The 21,065-nt window shown below is 41.7% G+C and overlaps 1 protein-coding gene across 2 annotated transcripts; it reads left to right on the top strand.

Moving 5' to 3' along the window:
- The first annotated feature begins 1,318 nt into the window (after positions 1 to 1,318).
- On the top strand, positions 1,319 to 18,896 carry NINJ1 (ninjurin 1). 2 transcript variants are annotated; one of them, XM_082767951.1, is made up of 4 exons: positions 1,319 to 1,640; positions 10,179 to 10,410; positions 13,675 to 13,836; positions 15,845 to 18,896. In XM_082767951.1, the coding sequence occupies exons 1-3, from the start codon at positions 1,572 to 1,574 to the stop codon at positions 13,827 to 13,829; spliced, it is 456 nt and encodes a 151-aa protein (XP_082624077.1). In that variant the 5' UTR covers positions 1,319 to 1,571; the 3' UTR covers positions 13,830 to 13,836; positions 15,845 to 18,896. The 2 variants fall into 2 exon arrangements, with proteins under 2 accessions (XP_082624077.1, XP_082624076.1); XM_082767950.1 differs by having other exon boundaries at positions 1,322 to 1,640; positions 10,176 to 10,410.
- The last annotated feature ends 2,169 nt before the right edge of the window (positions 18,897 to 21,065 follow it).

Consider the following 21,065-nt stretch of genomic DNA (forward strand, 5'->3'; position numbering starts at 1 on the left):
AAAATTGATTCAGTCACCAATTATGTCTGCTTTAATAAAAAATAAAATAACTGTGAACTCAAAACCAAAAGTTATCAATGAGGAGTCAGTGCAGTTTAATGCTGAGAACAGTATGAATTTTCACCAAATTCCACTGAAGACTGTTCAAAGGACTTTAAAAAAAAATTCACAAAAATTCATACATTTTTACAATGATCACCACAGTTCCACTCTTATATCCACTCAGTAACCTTTTAACATCCACTGCATGAAAAAAAAAGGTGCAGTGATATGGTATACAATAGCAAATTTTATTTGATGTGTCAAAATACTTAAGTCTAAGTCTGCATTTTCAGGCAGACCCATTCTGCAGTACAAGACCTCATATATATCCTCTGCCCAAATCCATCTAGAGTACCTACTATAGTGAACTGCACATCCTTCCTGCACAACTATTTTTTCTCCCCTCCTTGCAGATAGGGCATGGTCTTGGTCCTCGTTTGTGAGACTAAGGCCAAATTCTCAAGCACTCCTGCTGTAAAGCAAGAACAGCAAAGTGTCTAGACCTGCTTTCACAACTGCAGCCTGTTCACAAGCATAGGTCCAGCAGCTTTGCATTTATAGCACTAAGCAGCTTTCCCTTCACAGGGCTTGCTCATGCAAAGGGCTCATTGCTACCTATCCCTTTCTCACCTATTGAGGTGAGAAAGGGATAGGTAGCAATGCTTCTGCATCACCTCTATACATGAGTAAGGTCTGGCAAAAGACCTTTATGCTTTGTATTCTGTGTTTGTTTATATTCTACACTTTCTATGTACTGCACACTGTTAAATTGGAATAGTAAAAAGGTTTGCTTATAAAAATGACATTTAAAATGTAATTTATATTGTTTTTCTTTGTTTCTTACTTTAGGCTTAGTTTACTGGACTGCTGTAATTGTTGGTTATGCTGTTTTCTGTGAACCTTCCTCTGCCTCGGATCTCTTCGTTGTTTTCGTGTGCACTCTGCACAGGTGGGAGGTGAGTTTGGAGAGAAAAAACAGTGCAGTGAGACTGAAAGCCTGAACACGGGGACGATGACAGCACTCTCCAAAACCAGCCAACAAAACGAAAACCAAGAAAACGTAACAAAACCACCTAGCTTTTAATTCTGTCAATAACACTAGTTAAGAGCTTTCTACAACACGTTTTATCTGCCGTCCCCCCCAGCCCAACACGCACGGGGACTCGCGGCCAGCAGGGGTGTGAAGGCCGCGGTGCTGCTGAGAGCCCAGGCGCTCCGTGAGGCCCCAGACTCGGCAGGGGCGCCCCGTGGGCTCCTCCCCGCTGCCTCCAGCCCCCTCGGAGCAGGCTGCAGGCGGCGTTCAGCGAGCTTCCAGCCCGCCTGGCTGCTCGCTGCCCCGGGCGGGCCGGCAGCGGCCTGGAAACCCGGCCCCGGGGCGGCGGCCGCGCCCGCTCCTTCCCCCCCGCGGTGGAAACTTTCCCCTGCGCGGCCGGGCGGAGCCGGGCCCGGCCCTCCCGGGCGGCCGGGACAAAAGGGGCTCCCTCCGGGACGGCAGCGGCCTCCCCTGGGCCGCTTTCGGGGGAGCCGCGATGGACTCCGGCGGAGAGACCGTCGAGCTCAACGGGCAGGCGGAGGGCGCGGAGCCGGCGGCAGAGCGGGTAGGGCCGGGGGCAGGGCGGGGGGCAGCGGGCAGCGGGCAGCCGGGGGGCTCGGTGCTGTCAGCGAGGCAGGGACGGCGCCCTTCGCCTTTCTGTAACCCCTCTGGGGTGGGGGTGCCGCTGCCAGCCTCGCGTTTTGTTTTGGTTCAGGTAGGCTTAGCAGGAGGCTGCACGGAGCCTTCTGAGCCCCGGTGACCGCTTCGTTCCTAAACTGTCAGGCGGCCTCCCCGCACAAAAGCCCTGCACAGAGATGGATTTCTTTCTGGGGAGGGTTTTTTCAAACAGGTGATGTGGGAGGGGATGGAGATCAGAGATGTCCACGCAGGAGATACGGGAAGGAACTGCCTTGGGGCTGGGGCTGCGAGGTGGTGTTTCCATATATCCAAACAAAATCCCCAGAAAAGCAAGAAGAGAAGAGCACAGCTCTTTACAAATGTAGTCAAAACATGCCTAGAGATGTTCACTGGAAAGCATTTCATCCCATATTCTGTTTACACATAAAGGATGTTTTCCAAGTATGCCGCTTTTCCGAAAAGCCAAACTGGTAAAAGAGCATCTTTCATGTTGTTTTGGAAGAGACTAAACTCTAAAAAGCAGCTCTTATTCCAGCCTGGGACCGCCACACAGAAGCAGTTACACTAAACCACCATCGTCACTAGTGAAACTTTCTGGTTAGAGGCAGACAGCGGGGACCGTGCAGCAGCTCCGTCCTTCCCTCCCTTCCCCGCAACCCCCTGCAAACACGGCTGCCAGACCAGAAAAAAATATCTGGTTTTAATGAATCCTGGGAAGTACCTAAAGAGAATCAGTACTGGGACATGAATGTGAAACTGACCAGTGAAGAGATTTCCTTCAAGCCCCTGAATTCCTAGCAATTAATTTTTAAACAGTTGTGATTGCACCACAAGTACAAGTAATAGGGACTTCTTTTTTTTTTGTCTTGGTCTGCTCTAAGAATTTTTGTGACTTTCCTGTTTTGCTTCATCTCCGGTTGCAAGTGACCATCATTATATCTTTCCCATAAAAACTGAAAGGATCACGTAAAGAATAAGCAGTGAGACATTGTCATATTGCAATGACACTTTTTTCATTTTCTAAAAGACAATCAGAGGAGGATATACAAGGTGAAACAAATGGGGATGGAATTCTTGAAAAACAAGTTTTGAATAGCAGATCTGATCAAGTCTGCAATTCACACAAAGAAAAGAACGCCCCAACCCTGCAGCCAGCTGAGCCTGGGGAGGCCACAAAACCATGGGTCCTCAACCTGTGGTTTCTGGAGTCAAAAGAGCATAGGTGCCTGCTCTTAGGAACACTGCAGTGTATCTTTAGCAGGCCTGGAGTGCTCACTGCTCTTCCTAGCATCTGTCTTCTCTGCTAAATACATTCTCTTGTGCATCATTCTCTTGCTGAATGCCTTTTAGGCTGATACATGATGCAGCTATGGCTGTCTTACCTTCGAAACAATGTAGAAGCGTGTGAATTTTAGGAAAAAATAAGCTGAGCCCACTTATTCTGAATGAGTTGTCACACTCATTCTAGATGTGTTTTATTTTAACTCAGTTATTAATTTGGATATTTTTTTTCTCACCAGCTGTCACAATTTTAGGAGCAAGAAACTCACGGCTTCTAGTACTGGCTCAGCCTGGCACATCTCGTGTAATGGGAATAATTACAGTTGGCAGAAGTGCTTGGCCTTTTGTGCAAAGGATCTGTTCATACAAATGCAGATAGTAACAGTTTTTTCATGTTCCTGTGTTTGCTTTCTTTATTCATGCTCCATATTGAAACAGTCTAGAGCTGCCATGCTGTGAAAGCCAGTTTAGTGTTTCCATGATAGTGACAAATGCCAGCTGAAATAGTTAAAGAGCTATGAAAAAGGTGAACAAGAATTGGGTAGCAGAAGAGAACAGCTGTGGAGTATTTGGATTGTATTATCAAATTGTTGCTAAAAATGTATTCAAGATTATATGTTAATTCATAAGTAATTTTGGGACGTGGCAGTTTCTTGGCATTATAGTGCAAGTAACAAACTTGAGATTTGTAGTAACCTACTTCTACTGCATATAGAATGAAATGGCCTGTGCCAAAGCAGTGTGTATTACAAATTTAAACCCCCGTATCAGTGATAATTATTTGCATTTAGGTAGCTAGGACAAACAGTGATTTAGCAGCACAAGACAGGCAGCGGTGTTGTAAGACCCAATCACTGGAATAAGCAGTAGTAATGCAAGACCAATTAGTACTGAAGACATCTTCTATTTAAATAGCTGTACAGATGAGTTTAATTTATAACTTCATTTCATGAAATCATCAGGCATGCTGATTATTCAAGTCATTAAATGAGTAAAATATTCTGACTTGGTCCTGGAACATGCATAGCTTTAGGAAAACAGTGCTCTGCCCTGAGCTAACATGACTGTACTTTTCCCTTTTTCATACTAGGTGTTTAGCAATCAGGAATCATCACGGCTACCATTTTTTTTTTAAGTCATACTAGCATTTTCTGTTTTTCCATATACAGTGCGGTTCTTCTTAAGTACAGGCTTTTCAAGATGCTAGACGATCAATGCTGTCTATGAACACAGGCTGAGGTGGGTTTGTGTTTTTCCATTACCTGCGACCGTACTGTGTCAAGATGTGCTTCCAGCAGTCTCACAAGCTAGGTAGTGTTATGCTAGGTTAGTACTTGAATGGACAGATCTCCCTCCCTCCCCCGGATGGAATTCCTACAGGAAATGTAACTGATGATTCAGTGCCAGATTTAGGGATTTTTTATGAGTCAGTGCTCAGTTGAACAAGTGCTCTGAAGTTTTACTGGGGGAGAAGAATTCACATGTTTCCAAGTAGGGGCACAAAGTATCTAATCATCCGGTGTACAACTGGTATAGCTTCAAATATTTTTATTGGAAAAACATTTTACTTCTTCGTAGAACACTTTCTCAATTTTTCTAGATAAAATTCTCTGAAACAGGGCAAGTCTGACTTCAGTAGCTACATATTGACCCATTACATTTCTACTACATGGGTGATGGAGATGTAGACAAATTCTACATCTGTCATTATTAACAAAAACTACATAAAGTTAGTAGTTCAATTCTACAACTTTATGGTTAACCGTAGAAAAAATAAAAGTTCTGAAATTGTGTTCCTGTTTAGTTCTGCATAGTTTCTTTTATGCCTCATCCTTTTCATGACATTACTGGAATTTTGTGCTGAAAAAGGTCTGGAAAAGTTTGCTAAACAGTGTTTTCTTAAAGATGAATACTTAAAAAAAAATAATAATTAAAAAAATAATTTTTAAGCAAGAGGTTTTTAGTATCTTTAATCAGGTAGACTTGCAAAAAACAAAGAACAGTTCACTGAGGTCAGCATGACACAGACTTTTATTTGCACTTGTTGTTACTTAGCATGTTTCCATTATTTTAAAATCAGGATTGTCCCTAAATGCAAGGGTTTAAAGAAGCATGCTCAGTACTATTACAAACCCAGAGGTTATACCAATCAGTAACCAGACCAAAAGATCACCCCATCTCACTTTGAATCAAGGCTGTTTGACTATTAAGTGCCTAAAAACTGCCCTACAATTGCAGCAATCACTGACCTAAAATATAAAGGAAACAGCATGCAGAGTTAGAGCTAGCCAAAGATTTTAAAGACTATGTCAGATTAGGTGTACTTGAAGGTGAGGAACCTTCTGACAGTGTAAGGCAGGTGTCATTAATCAGAAGCACAGGTCTTAGAAACCTTGTCCTGAATGCATAAACAATAATTAGGATTGTTTTCCTGATGATCCCATACAAAACTGTGGGTCTCCTGTGTTTAATAAAGGCATTCTAGTACAGAATGTTTTAAAATTAGAATACCATGAAAATATGTAGTGCAAACACCTGTATCTGTATATTAAAATAAGTATTTGTATGTTTTAGGAACCCAGATATTGACCTGCCAGGCCTGGCATGCAAAGCAGTTGAGCTCTGGGTCCTGCAGTCCCAGCAGATACTAGGCAGCTGCAATGACTATGGCAAGGAAGTCAGGGTGTACTTCTGATTTATGCCTTGCAGTTTCTCCTTCTAGGTATAATTTTGGGAAGTTCAACATTGCTAACTGCAACATACCGTTATTCTAGGTGATTCAGTAAGAAAACAGTAACCAGTCCTGTGCTACTGCAAATACCTGGTAATTCCATTCACAAGAGCAGTCACACTGAATTCAGTGTTCATAACAGATCTGGCTCTTAACTTGGAGACTTCAGGGCCCTATTAGCTCAGGCAATACTTGTTTCAGATTATTATTTTTTTGAAACTTAAAGTAATACATTTAGGAAAATATATATATATTAGGAAAAAAAAAAAAAGAAGCTCAGTGGAGTACCTAGGAACATCCCAGAAGAGGAATGAATTGTAAAAAATAACAGTTTTAAAATACAAGTGCAAAATAGTCTTCATTTTCATTACTGCTTTTTTTCCTCTGTGAATTCCAGATGACTGGCATGTAAAAAACTCCACCTGTCTGCTCCTGGCAGACTAACTGGTACCATTTTGGGGAACTCAGAATTCAGTTGAACAAGAAAACAAATTGCTCCTGGACTTTCCTTTTTTGTCAGACTTCCAACACCTTAATTTGACTACTTCAGCAGTCACTAGTGTTTGATAAATACCCTGTTCAGCAAACAGCCATATGAATTTTGTCACTAGTAATGATTTACTGCTGTAATAGAAGCAGAAATCCTTACTATAACAAGCCACTGTATTTAGCAAAGATGCTTCATTATTTGTTTTCAGATGTTTCCATTTTCAGCACTGTTCCCTTCCTGTTACATCATCAGGTGTGCCTTAGAAGTAATCCATCAAACTCGGCATCTAAGGACATCTACCTCAGTGCCCTTTTTATTTATTTTTAAATAAAAGTAATGAATAAATCCTTTCTGTGTTCTGTAGGGACTCAGTTATTCCGGGTGTTAAGATGAGTAGTAAAGCAAAGCAGAGGCAAAGCCTGGACCAGAGCAGTTGTCACGAGGACTACCTGTCCAGTAACACTCAATGCTGGCATGAAGGAAGAAAAGGTTTGATCTTTGAGAAGCAAAACCACGCCAACTTCTGATGCAGCATTCTTGCTTCACCCTTGCAAACTGCAGTGTGCCAGGCAAGCAGACGGAGCCTGCTGCCTTAGAGGTGCTGCGCTGCATGAGATCAAGCTCCTCCAAGATTGCCGTACTCCAGGGGGACAGGACCCGAAATCAGGCCGCTGCTGACAGGAGCAGGATACAGCAGCCCCAGCCACATACAGCTCAGGTGCTGGCAGCTGTGAGCACATGCTGGTTTTCCCCAGCCTCCCTTGGCAACACCAGCTGCAGGGATCAGCTCGTCTGCAGCAGGCAGTCTGACTGCTGAGAGCCAGGCCAGGTGCTGGGAGTACATCACGACTGAGGCAGGTTGCAGGGCTCCCCTTGCATGGCACACGTGCTGATCTCCTGCCAAGTGGCACCTGCAGGAAAGCTGCACTTTGCATGCACCACAGGAAGTCTCCAGAAGCGTCAGTCCCCCTGCCTGCATCCCCCCGGGTGACGATAGCACAGCTCGGTACCGCAGACTGCATGTGTGGCTGCACGCCTGGGATCTCCCTGAAACCATACAGCCATGTAACAAAGTCCCCATGCAATTTCTGTTGTACAGGACTGTCATTAACCTGGGGTTAAGACAACAGCTCTCCTTTCATTGCCTGTCTATATTTTGCTGTCCAACATGTAGTCTGTTGTTAAGAGCTGCTGGCAGAGTACTGACTGCATGTGTTTTAGTCCTTGGGGCAGTTGCCTTCAAGTTGACTTCCAGAAGTCAATGCTAATTTGCATTTTGTTGGGTTTTATGGTTTTCCATCGCGAGACAGGAGGCTCCATTTCTTAAGAAACAGGAAATGATTATTTCTGGGGCTTCCATGATTGCACATCCTTTTTCCTGGCAGGAGGCTGAGAAAACCCTCTGTGCAGTAGAACTGAGGTCTCGGTCCTCCATGCACCCCATTCCGGCTGAGAACTGCTCTGCTGTCAGGAGCACTGGCTGAAAGCCTCCTAGCAGAGTAAAATGCCGGGTTTGGGAATCTAAGCCTAGTAAATAACTGTGTTGTGGTGCTAGGAATAAGAAGTTTTGCTTTAGCAGGGAAGCCTTCTCATTTTATCAGAGTTAAAAGTGACTCAACTTTTGCTTCCACAGCAGTTCAAACGCTGTGGGCTACCGCACACAACCCGGCCATGCAGAAACCGAGGATTAGCAAACAGCAAGATCCTTGCTATGCAGCAGTGCATCTGCCCCAGAAGAGATCATGTTCTGTTGTTTACAGTCTTATGTCTCAGCCAGAGATGCAACAAAGGAAGAGGCAGCCCAGACTGCTTACTCTTCTATATCACCAAACAAAGAGAGCCGAGTCAACCTTACCATCACACTTCTGCATTGAATGAAAACGGTCATCGGGTCTCCACTGTAGGATTCCCTCGGGATTAAGACCAGAGCTACAGCTACCCGTGCAGTGCTTGCCTGTGTTACACACATACTGCACCCCAGTAAACTTGGATGTCTTAGAGTCAGTATTTTTGGCAGAAGTAAGTAGCTACCAGGCATAGGAAAAATCCTTCCTCTAACAGGAATGTACAACAGAGTAGATCATATTACTTCTGCAGTCTACCAAGAAGAGTTTTTTAAACTCGTGCCCAGAAATCAAATTCTACTGTTACATGCTATTCCCCACCCTTTTACATATTGTGTAGGCAAGAGTAAAGCGCTTTTTTTTTTTTTTTTACTATATGAAATCTTAGCCTAGATTTTTCTCTTGCCTACTACCAGCATATTTCATGCTGCTTTGTGAGGAAAAAAGCACCCACAGCTGTTGCAGTGCTTGTGGTGGATGCTGTACTGGAATTGTTTGTAAGTATCCAAATGTTAGAGCAGTTCAGTGGAGCTGGGGGTGGGAACTGGAGACTCCTTGGGGAGAGGAATGGTGACAAAGTGGGGACAGACCCCTGAGCCAGGCAAATTTCATTTTTAGGTTGTGGGATACAGACAAAACCAAATGCGTGTCTAGTTCTTCCTTCCTGAAGCTGGTATCCGTTTCAGAGCCATTCTCTTCCCTGAGCAGGGTCTGAGTAAACAAGCTGTCTGCACAAGGCTACGGTTACATGGTTTCATTCCCTTTGCAGAAAAATCCTGCTGCTGCCCCACGGTATTTTTCTCTCAGTAAAATATTTAGACTGAGGTGGGTTGCAGTGTGTCTGGTGAAAATAGGTCAAGCAGGGCATTTGAATGCTCTGGAAAAACTGGGAATGTTTGCTCTATGCATCAGTGTGTGCTATTCCAAAGAATGCTTTTAGGTCTGGACAGTGGCAAACCTGGCTTTGAAGTTGGAAATTTGATGGTAATTAGAGCTGCTGAAGAGGGCCATTAGAGGGTGTTTTCTGCATTTCTCCTTAAAGAGAGACTTTCTTCACAGTATTTTCTGGCAAGTGTGAACATATTTCGGCAGTAACAAAATCTCTAAGAAGCAGCTTTGAAGAAGTCAGCTAGAATAAGCGTACTCTTATATTTGTATATTAGTTTTAAAAATAAAGTCTAGGAGCAAGATCAGTAAGAAGGACCTCCCTAACATGCTCAGAGACTTCAGAAGGGCATCACACCTCATTTTCCGTCATCGAAGAGTTATGCATACAGGTCTAGCATAGGTACTCAAAGCTGCATCTAACCTGTAGAGAAGTAGGACCCCCTGGAGACACGCTGTTGAATTCCAGGTTAGGTCACCTGAATCATCATCAGGAAGCGCTCATTTTATCCATCCCTCCAGGCGTAGCAGCTCTGGTTTTGCCCTGCAGTAGGTGTTTCTTTTCCTGTTTGTTTGCTGGAGAATTCAGAAAAAGTCTGCTGATGAGAAAATGGAAAGAAAAGCTGCCCTGTTAGTTGTGCAGTGCTTGGTAACCACCAGTCGTATGATATTTCAACAGAGAATCAGTTCTCCGTGTATGGACCTGGACATGGCGTGGCAGAATAAGAACCTGCAGGAAAAGAGGTCAACCAAAGCTCTTAGAGGGGCCAACTCCCACATAAACCCTCTAAATAGGACTCATGAGTAATTAAAGAATTATGTAAATGGGTGATGATGTCTGCAGAGAGTGAATTTAATAAATATTTGTAGTTTTGAGTATGCCTTTGGGAGTAAGTTATTTACAGCAGTTTGTTGGTTTTTTTTCCTCCCAACTTTTCTCAGTGCAAACTTTTCCGCTTTTCCAGACTTTCCTTTTCTCAGGGTAGAAACAAGGACTGTTTAGAAGCAAGCTGGAGAAAGTGTAGCTACCAAAGTCTAGCACAAGCTCAGTTTAGTGGGCTGTTATCAGGTGGAGGTCAGTGGTAACAGTGAAAGAAGCACCGACAGTCTGGGTCCTGTTGTTACTCTATCAGTATCACTACAGAAGTCAGTTGATGGGCTAAGCCATCTCTGGTGCCATATGCCAATTGAAGTAGATGTGAGTAACCTTTCTTCCTCTCCCAATTTTAGCAGAGACCATCACAGCGGTTCCAGAGAAATAGACCTATGAATATCAACCACTACGCAAACAAGAAGAGTGCTGCAGAGAGCATGCTGGATGTTGCCCTGCTGATGGCCAATGCGTCCCAGCTGAAAGCTGTGATGGAGCAAGGACCTTCTTTCTCATTCTACATCCCGCTTATTGTTCTCATCAGCCTGTCACTCACCCTGCAAGTTATGGTGGGAGTACTTCTGATATTCCTTGGTATGTAGCAACAGCAAGAACCACAGAGGTATTTTTTTTTAATCGGATGCAACCTGTGTATATAGCTTCTCTATTGGTAAAAATAGACCATTGTATTTGAAAGTTTTTACCTCAGAATTGATTAAATTTTCCTTTAAAGCCATAAAAATATTGAAAAAAAAAAAAAAAAACAGTAGAGGCAGCTTTACATGGAATCTTCAGTTTTGATCAACTTCCTCATATTCATTTGTCAAGAGTATGAATATTTTTCTTTTCAGAAGGCCTGAAGAGGAAGGAATGTGATGAAATACCATAAAACAAGCATTAGTAGGGCAGACATGATTATGCACTTTCCTAATTTCATCATACTGTTTCTGGCAAGACCTGTTACTTAATCTTATGACCAAAATATATTTATATTCATGTATATATTTATATTATGTACATATTCTTACATCACTTATATCATGAACATGAAACTTTGGAAAAAAGTGAAGGCAGAATTGTGCATCTTCATGTTGGTGTTGTATATTGTCTTTAGTTTGTGCATCTGCAATCAAATCAAAGGTTTGATTTAACACCAGTTTAAAAAAAACTTAGTTTTAAATTTAGGAAATTATTCAAAGCATCCTAAATCTCTAGGCAATGAATGATAGGAATATACTTATAGCTCATTTTCCAAACCAATGTTAAACTGAAATTAAAGCTAAAAACATAGGCTGGCTGGAGAAAAATTTCATCCTAAGAACATACCATAGCTTTAGTCAGAAATATGAAGTGACATACAATATCAAAATACACTGAGCAGCTTCCTGGGCCTACCAGTGCTACAAGGTGATAGCTACCGTTCACGGGTGGCTTTTGTGAAATTAAAGGTACCACCTTTGGCTTTCTTTTGCTCTGTGTTCCAGTTTTTAGCACAACTGAAAACAGCAGCATTCAAGAAGGAAGTTCTGAGGAAACGAGGATGCATCTGGCTTGTAATACCGATAAACAGCTGACATAGCTTTTTTTTTCTTTCTTACGAAAGAGATTGACTACAGCTGTGTCTGCATTTGGTAAAGTTGGCACAAGAGCAAAATCCAGGTCCTGACACAGAAGAGATTCCAGAAAAGAATTGGAAAAAGCAATTACTGGGGAAGGTGTTTCCTATTGGAGTAAAGCAGTGTTGAGGCTTTAACTCACCCAAAGTACTGCTCTGTCCTGCCATAATCACACATTCAGAAGAGGTAGTTTAAAGGGAAAAAAAAAAAGTGTAAGCAATTTTCCAAAAATCAAATATTTTGAGAATTATTCAGCAAACTTGTCCTTGAAAGTCATTTGGTAGTCCTAACTTTTTGGAAGTAAAGAATGCTTGAAATAGTTTAGTTAGCATGAAACTGTAGTAATCTAATCACAGTATAATACTTAGAGAATAATTTAAGAACGTTTCCACAAAGTGTCACTTGAAGTACTGTAGTAACAAAGATAGGATTACTGCAGTTCTACTTCAAAATTTAGAGCCCCAGCTAAACTGACAAGCAGTACATGTTTTCTCTAGTCTTTATGTGGTCAAAGTGACAGCTCTCAAAGTGTCAATTCTCCTTCCAGCATGATTTCTTCGTAACTCACAAAACATGTTAGGCCATTATTGCCATTTGGTTTTGTTTTAAAACCACCCAGCTGTCTGAAATGCTTTTCTTACATACTGAAGGATTAATGTTCCATTTCATTTATTCTGCTTCATTCAGGTGAAAGTACTGGAGTCCTTCCTAGTACCGTTACAATGCTAGCCTCCACATGCCTTACAGACACGTGTCAACTCATTTTCAGGGTTAAGCACTGCTGAGCTTAAGTTATTTCATGTGAACACAGGTGTGCAGTAGCTTAAGCTGTTCAGGTAGTTTCCCCACACCGTTCCTCAGTGCTCTGACTGCCCTGTTATGTTTGATTGCACTGCTTCAGCAAACAGAACTTGAACAGGCACCCAGAATTCCCAGAAACCAAAACAGCATTAGACTTCCTAATTAGAACACCAACTGTACCTGGCTTTTAGTACTTCAGCATCACAAACACTGTTTGCCTCCCCTTTACTTAACTTACTCCAAGAGCCAGCAAGCCTTGGTTCTGTGATTAAATTCTGCAGTGTTGACAGGGGCTTTATGTTAAAAACAAAGTTTACCTCCTGCAGCAGAGCCAGAACCTACATGTCTACATATGTGCCTTTCAGAAGGAGCTCCAAGTTTTATTTATGTTACTGAAAACTTGTCAGGTATAAACTTTTCCCCCTCATTTCTTGTACACGCACTCACAAGTTCCAGTGAGCTATATGCACCTAAGAACTAAGCATCTTAAAAAAAATGCAAAAACCAATCTCAGACCATGCTCCAGAATTCATTGGCATTCATCCCACCAGCAAAGAAATTTAGCAGTGGGTCTGAGCTGCAACACTGTGAACTGCAGGAAAACAGCAGAGAAAAATCCTGGTTTTGCACATGATGACAGCCAAGCACCCCCTCCCCCTTCTTACTGCCCTATACAAGCACTTGTTTTAGTCTATCATCAAGTGTATTATCTGTGCAACGTAACTCACCTGTTGGTTTTCACAAAGCCTGGAATCAAAGTTTAAACTAGACAATATCTCCCTTGTGTGGTCCTCCCTAACTCCTGTTAGCAGTTTAATCAAAGAACTGCAAGAAACAGAAGAACATGTTTACATGGCAGATGCTGTCTGTGAAAAGAACTGCAGCTACACTGCGTTGAAACCTTCCTCTGTTTAACAGATAATACCTTTGTTTTCTGAAAACAGAATTGGTGCAAAAGCTGTACCTATCGGGGAAAAAGCTGTACAGCTAGGGGAGGGCACCATACCCAAAGATCCAGCACTCAGGGATAGGGCTGTGGCATTTTCACTGTATGAACTTTAATTTCATTCCATACTGTAAGGGCTTCAGGCTTCATGTATTCATGCCTGAAATTATTTTTAAATGCTTAAAGTCTGCAACAAAACTAGATTTTAAGAGATCAAGAACTCAGAAGGTTCCCAGTAATGCTGTGTACCCGTTACTTCCCTTTGTGCATCCACAGAGATTAGATGCTAATGACTGGAGGCTATTAGGCGCCTTGTGATTAAAGATCTTCTCCTCAGCACTTTTACTGACAGTGCAAAATTGTACTTCCCTTTTAAGTATGACTGGTACAAATAGCTCAGTGGAAGAAATTCTTGAACCACATGAATAATGAAGACTTATTCTGGATTTTGAAATACTCATATGCTTAAAACTTTTTTTCCCTTTCTCTTTGAAGTAAAATATGACCTGAACAACCCTGCAAAACATGATAAGCTGGATTTCCTCAACAACCTTACAACTGGACTAGTATTCATTATAGTAGTTGTGAATATTTTTATCACTGCCTTTGGAGTGCAGAAGCCAATGGTGGAGTCAGCGTCGAAGCAGTAACTGCAAGGTGAGTGTGGGCTCTGCAGTGTAAGACAGGGGGAAGTGGTGCAAAAGAACAGTGCCCACTGTTGTGTAACTTGAAAAACAGCTTATCTCTAAGTGAGCTTCTCTATACAGTTCTAGACTTTATTGATAAATAGGTTTACTTCAGACTGTTGCAAAAGCTGAAGCTACTAGGAACTACTGATGTTGTTCCAATGCATTTGTAAACATGGAGTTCAAAAGTTGATGGCAGCACCTTACTTTGTCAGGGACCCCTTGCATGTGTCACAAAGAGGAAGTGTGAAGATCTTCCTTCTGGCTTAGCCAATCCTTCTCCTCATTGCTGATGAAGCCAAGAAGGGAAATCATGCTCTGCTTCCACTAAAAGTCTTGTTTTTGTATGAAAGGTCTGCAATATATTGTATCCAGTCTGTTATTACCACTGATTTTTTAAACCTTTAGCCAGGGAACTGCTAGAGCTCACAAGTCCAACAACAAAATATCACACCACACATCATTGGAGCCCTTTAGTTCCTATGCAGATAGTGTGTTTTTTTGTCCTCCCAAATCGCAGGGTTTTCACTTTATGGGACATTAAACCCACAAAGACATGTGCTAACGCTATTTGATACACTATCACTACTTGATACACGTGGTCATTTAGAACAAGTTTATTTCCACCTACATTTTAAAAATTACCTGATTGTACAGAAACATGAATATAGTAATTGTGAGAATCAAAATAAGTGTAATAACTATAATGAGCAATTTAAAAAGAAAAACTTAAATTGCAGGCTTGCAACCTAAGATGCACTATGGTCCAACAACACCTGCCTTGAAAATAGCACTGCTAAGTCTGTGTGGGCCAGCATTACTCTGGCTTTTTATCTTCCAGATCTCAAATCACCTTCATAAGACCTGCTAAAGGAGTTACTTGATTTTCCTGGCAAGCCACAGTGCCCTGGCTACCACACAGCCCATTCCTGTAACATCTGTTTGAGTGAATTTCCAGATAAAGTCCTCTCAGGAAACTGCCTGTTAGGAAGAACTAACTCAAGGCCTTACACTGAGAAACTTTCAAACCCCAGTCTGCTTATATTAGCACTGCTAGAAATGTAGGGTAAATTGATTTTTATATGAATTTACTCCACGGGAAAAAAAAATACAAGGCATTTAAACTCCTAGTCTGAAGAGCAATGACACAGAAGAAGTTAGCAAGAATGGAAACCAGAGAAAAATCTGTCAGGACTCTAAACAGAATGGATGGGGGTGGATTGCGGATTCCTTCTGCAGCCCATAAACTCTAAGCCCAGAGGGTTTTGTGATTTAATTATGAGCAGGACCATGGAATTCCTAGTAGGAATGAGAAGTCAGTTCCCATGCAACTCTGATGAGATCACCATGACAGCATGAAGCACAGTTCTGCCTAGAGGCTGGAAATAGCGCATACAGCTGGCCACATATTGCTGTGCACAGCCAGAGCATTTCTACACATACATAAACATGATCAGCATCTACTGCTGAAACTGATTTGATAAATTTGCCATGCTTCAATAATGGGGAAACGGATATTTTATGTAAACTTGGGTAGAGGCAAGACCAAAAGATGCTTAAAGCAAGTTTACATCTGTACAAAAACACCAGCTGTGTGATCCTGCCTTCATGCTTTTCATGCAGTTTCCTAATAAAATGGCTAAATGTAGTGTCTAGAATCTGCATCTTTTTAATCCAGATTTGTTAAATTTGGAAGTTTAGTTGCTTTAGATTTTTCCATCTGCTGGCTCGCTTGTGCATATTGTTTCTGTTAAAAATACCTATCCATAATGATCTGAATGGAACTTGGAAAAAAAAGTCCTTTCTCACAGTGAGCTTCCATAATCTCAGATCCCTAGGAGAGATGAACCGTCATTTTCTGGCTTTACCTTTACCATGAACACTTTTAAAAAGAGAAAAGGATTCCCCCTTTAAAACAAACTTGCCATTTACCATAATTCCTGCATTACTAACATCCCAATACCTGTTTCTCATTTCAGAGATACGACGCATTCATTCTTGCATAGATGCCATTTGCACTTGAACCAGTTATAATTGGACACAAGAAAAAAAATATCTGAGGATGACGACCTACAGAGGCAGCTTTCTCAGGTTTCCAACAAGCAACACATCTGTGTACCTAGAGTTTTCCAATGTGTTAATATTTATATTAACACATTGCTCCTCTATTATCATTTCAATTTGTAGAGTAATCGTTAATCAGAAAAGGGGCATAAACTCAAACAGGTAATATCAACTGGTGGAACTTCACTGGTTCCAGAGCTTCCCATTTTCCATGCCTTTTGCTTTGCAGCAAGTTGACATTTCCACAGTGATAAGAAGCTGCAGGCCTTCAGTTCTAGCATGGCCCCATTGTCCTTCATTTCACTCACTTTGCACCAGACCTATGGTTTTCCATAGCACAGTGCTTTTCCCTTGCAGTGTTCAAAGGTAGCTGTGTCTTGTTTTCTCCCACTCATCCCAGTTCCTTTATTTAACTACAGCAATGATAAGACAACTAGAAACAGCTGACTATCTTTTGGCCAGTTTTTGTTCTCACAGATAGTCACGTATTGTGTTTCTTCATCTCTGGACCACAATTCAAGCTTCCTTCTCTGTATACAGATAAACAGATAACCTCGGTGCTCTGTTGTTGTTCTTTTTTTTTTTGTTATTAATCATGATACTCCATATTCTGTGCATTATACGTATTTCTGGAAAGTCTGATAAAACAGCTACCTTTTCTATGCCCAGCTGGAAAATTAGAGGACACAGGTGATCTCCACCTGGTAAAGTAGTACTGAGAGCCTGTCAGCAACTCTAGGAGTACACTGGAAGATGTTTAACCCTTACTTTTCCTCTTTGCAAGGTATGCATTGCTGCAGTTATGTCACTCTTATGAGTTTATGGCTAAAATCACTTTATATATATATATATCTTTTAGGTTCTTACCTGCTGGCTCAGGGACTGATACTTTTTCTAAATACACTATTGCTAGTAATGGTGTATGTTACAAGAATTTCTACAACAAAAACATTTCAGTCTTTTTTAAAATTTCCAAAGTATTACGTCTGCAATCAGGAAACTCCTAGTTTTCTAGAGCATGCTTACTTGTAGATGCAAATTTGTAGCAATGCTTTTTCTTACCATGAATTTTTAAATGCTCCCTTGCACATAATTATAGAAGTTTGACTTCCGTGTAAGCGTCTCATCTCATTTACGATTTTTATTGGTAGCATTTCTTTTTAGTTATATAATATGAGGACAATTGATGTACCATATCTTTATTTACATGTTCTATAGGAATTATTGACAGAAAACCAATCAGAAACTTGTCAATAAGTAAGAAAACAGATATTCCTTTTGATTTTTTGGTTGCTTTATTTCTAACTTAACGTGTATTTAATCAACATCTGGCAAACGATGGTTTTAATTGTGTGTGTGTATTGTACAAATTTAAACATAGCTCAGAACAAGTACTGAAAGAGGTACTCAGGACAATTTTTCTTATTTATTTTTACAAACCAGCAAACTGTTGCAGGACTGTTCATCTATCCTTGTGTCACAGCAGTTTCAGTGCTGTATTGTAGTGAACTGACTGGCCAAACAGTGGTGCAGAAAACCTTAAAAACATTTCCTTTTTCAACAGATGACTGTAGGCAGAGCCCTTCCAAGCATGAAATTTGTGTATGGTTCAACATTGGGCAGTAATTTCAATAGCATCCTTAAATGTGTTCCTGTTACTTTCCACCTTTTTACTCATTGGGGTGTTCGCCAGTCTGTGCACCTGATTCGGTCTGGATTGGCTCTTTGGAGGCATCAACCTCTCTAACTGTACAGGAAACTTTGTACTTTAGTTGGATGTCTGAAGTCATTGCTTTGCGTTGTAATACAACCCCTCTTGTGGTATAACATAGTCCCTCCAAAAGGATAATTTCTGACATGCTCTGCTTTAAATTTAGGTATGAATCAGATAATTTTCATTGCCAGATCTGTATCTTCCTGTGTTTTAGTGTTGTTCATATGGATTTTTTTTTAATCAAGAGAAAAATGGGAAGAAATGTTTTAGTGGCACTTAGTTAATCCTGACTTTTTGACTTGTCCTTACTACCCTAAAGGCAGATACAAGCGGACAAAGGCTCTGCTGTTGCTTACCCGATATATACTTGGTGATGATTTGGCCCAGTTTTGAATGTGGCCTTCCACACCTGTGCTACTTGTTGCCACAGCCCTCTCTCATAAGCACTGAAGCACCTGAAAGCAGTCAGATGGGGCTGCAGCACAGATGTACCAGGAAGACTCGCCTCTCTACTGCCCACATAGCTCTGATTTTCAGTAACTCCAGATTTAAATTTTGTTTCACTCCATTTTTTTTCAGTGCTTTGTAGATCCTCTCTCAGCACCTTTCCCACTTTATTCCCCTCATTATTGGGCTGTAATATTTTAGGTCATTCAAATAATGAAGCCATTACAACAGGTTTCCCCTGAAAGAAGTAGTAGCTGTTCTTATAGCATCTCACAGCCATCCAACAGAAACTAGCAAGGCTTGTATACCCCTTTCTCCCAGCTGCTTATACCACAGCAGAGAAAAAATGACTATACATGTAGCACTGGAGTGTGAAGCATTCACCAGGTGATGGATGTGTTGACTATTGATTCCAATAGACTCTGCAAGACAAGCTTTGGGCCATACAGGAGGGAAAGAAAAATGCTCAAGCTTGAACACATTGCTGAGTGCCAAGGGCTGAACACACAGACCTGCATTAAGGTGGTAGAAGTCTGCTCCCTTGGCATCTGCTGGAGCCAGCCTTAGAACAACAAAAGCCTTGCATCCTCCTGAGCTGCTGGAAGTGTGACTGCAGCATCACAACAGGGATGTCTGCAACTTCAGAAGGCCTGGTCTCTTATTCTGGTTCTAAACATAGGAAAACCTGTTTGTAAAGCCATCCATCTGACTATGAGCCTGTGCTGGACATCAACAGTATTCTATTTACAACTGAATGTCTTTTTGTCTTTTTTTTTTTTTTTTTAAATAAAAAACGTGCTGGTTTATTACTGTGTGTTTTGTTGTGATCAAGCAAGATTTTCAAAATGTCTTCAGACATGCAATCTGTGTTTTAAGTCTCTGCAGCCTTCAGAGGTCATGTATTTTTTATCAGACAAAAGCATCTGCAAGTTGATTTCGAGTATAAATAATTTAATCACATGATAATTATGCTTTTAAATCAGGTGCTTATTTAAAATCCTAGCAAGTATTTCCTAGGGATGGCAAACAAATACATCAGTTTAAACGGGTCTTGGATTTGCCGTGCTTCTCTGGAGTTCTTGGTTGTAGGCAAGCATTTCACTTAAAAAGAGGTCGTAAATAATGAAGCAAGATGGCTCTCTCAGGAAGCAGTTCATACCAGGTCATCCACTTACTTCTGTTTCATAAGCTGCTGGGCACAGTAAGAATTACACATGCTGCTCTAGTTGTTTTCATTAGTTCCTTCAGCATCAAGGCCTGACAATGCTGAAGTTTTCAATGTAGTGTTATTTACTAAGGGGGGTGACAATTATTTACTGGAAGTGACCTGTGTTTGTCTTCTGAAACAGGTTACCAGCTGAAGCTTATTCTGCAGATGAACGGTAGGTAAAATGGGCTGAACAATGAAGTATAATCCTGGTCACTGTTTTCCCTTCAACCATCATTCAGAATAAATTAGTAGGAGCGGCCAAACCCTTCTGAGTGTTTTTATCGTGTTTCTGCCATGTCTTCCTGCAAGCCATACTGCCTCCTGCCAAACAGGAATGCAGAGCCCTCTGACAGTGGTGGTCATTGTTCTGCACTCACCATGGGACAGGGCACACTTAGTACACATTACAGTAAAAGCTTGGATGCTCTTTTGTTGTTAACAGCTCTAAAAAAAAACAATCACAATCATTCAAATACTTACAATAGAGTTACCAGGAAGGAGTAGCAGAATCCCAAAGCTATGCAAGTTTTCCTTATTTGCTAGCTTACAAAAGGTGTTGCCACTGCAAATTTTATCTGTTTCAGCAAGTGCTACATGTGGAACCAATTTATGCAGTGTTTAACAGCATGTTTCCAAAAAAAAGAAAAAAAATCCAGTGTGGAAGGCTCCTCCTAGAGTATAATTCAGTCAAACCGCAGGAGAGCAGGCTCCTCTGGAAGCGTACTTCCTCACTGCAGGCCAGTGGCAAGAAGAAAACTGAGGGTATGTTTTGATACGTACAGCTCGTCTCTGATAATCTGCACACATAAAAGCACCACTCCTTGAAAATAAGGCATCAGGACTCCCATCAGGTTAGAGGCAGAGTAGGGCATACCAGGAGCGCCGAGACTAAAAGGAGCTTTGTCTCCCCACCTTCCCCCCATTGTTGGTTGCACACAGGGAAAACCACTCTGCTGCTAAATGACACTGTTTTGCTTTTAAGTAAGCGATTTGCAGGTTACAAGGTAAACATACCATCAAAATGTGAATGGTGGAGTCTCCTGTCTTTGCAAAGCCACAAACCTTATGCTTCCATTATGAAGTTAGAAATCAATAATAAACCACGAGCTTTGGAACACTCCCAGCAGTGCTGCTGCACTGTCTACAGAGAAGTTGTCCAGCAGAGCAGACACAGCACTGTCTAGTTCTTCAGACACAAGTATTATCACTATTAAACCAGCATCCAGGAGAGGAAGAATAGCACAGATAGTGCATTTCCCACAGAACAACATCAGGAAACAACTGGTACCCCGGATATCACCAGATGGTAATTATTTGTGAGTTATTATTCTTTAGTAGAAATAGTTGTGACTTGCATCACTTGAATACACACAAATGTGTTGCCCTTCCTTCACTGCTGCAGCTGTGCCTTGAAATACCCGGCCCCAAGGCACCCTCCGAGCGACGCAGTGCATGGACAGCAGCGGTGCTCACACGCGGCATTCTCCCCTCAGCCCCTGCCTGATGCTGAGCAGTGTCCGTCTCCAACAGCACTCCTCCAGGCCTGCACTCATGACATTTTGTGTGGATTTCAACGCATGCTCAGCATTTCCCACACAATTTCCAAAACTATAACCCTGCAACCACGAAGTGGTCTCAGCCAGGACTGTGTTTATTACAGCTTCGAACCCTCCAGACATTATCTGGCCTTCTCCTTGCTGCCGTGGAAGTCCACGCATTGCAAAGCACACAACAGCCGTGTGCCTGGGCACAGATATTGCCTCAA

Source organism: Aythya marila, assembly GCF_965140915.1.
Source record: "Aythya marila genome assembly, chromosome: 10".
Taxonomy (NCBI): Eukaryota; Metazoa; Chordata; class Aves; order Anseriformes; family Anatidae; genus Aythya; species Aythya marila.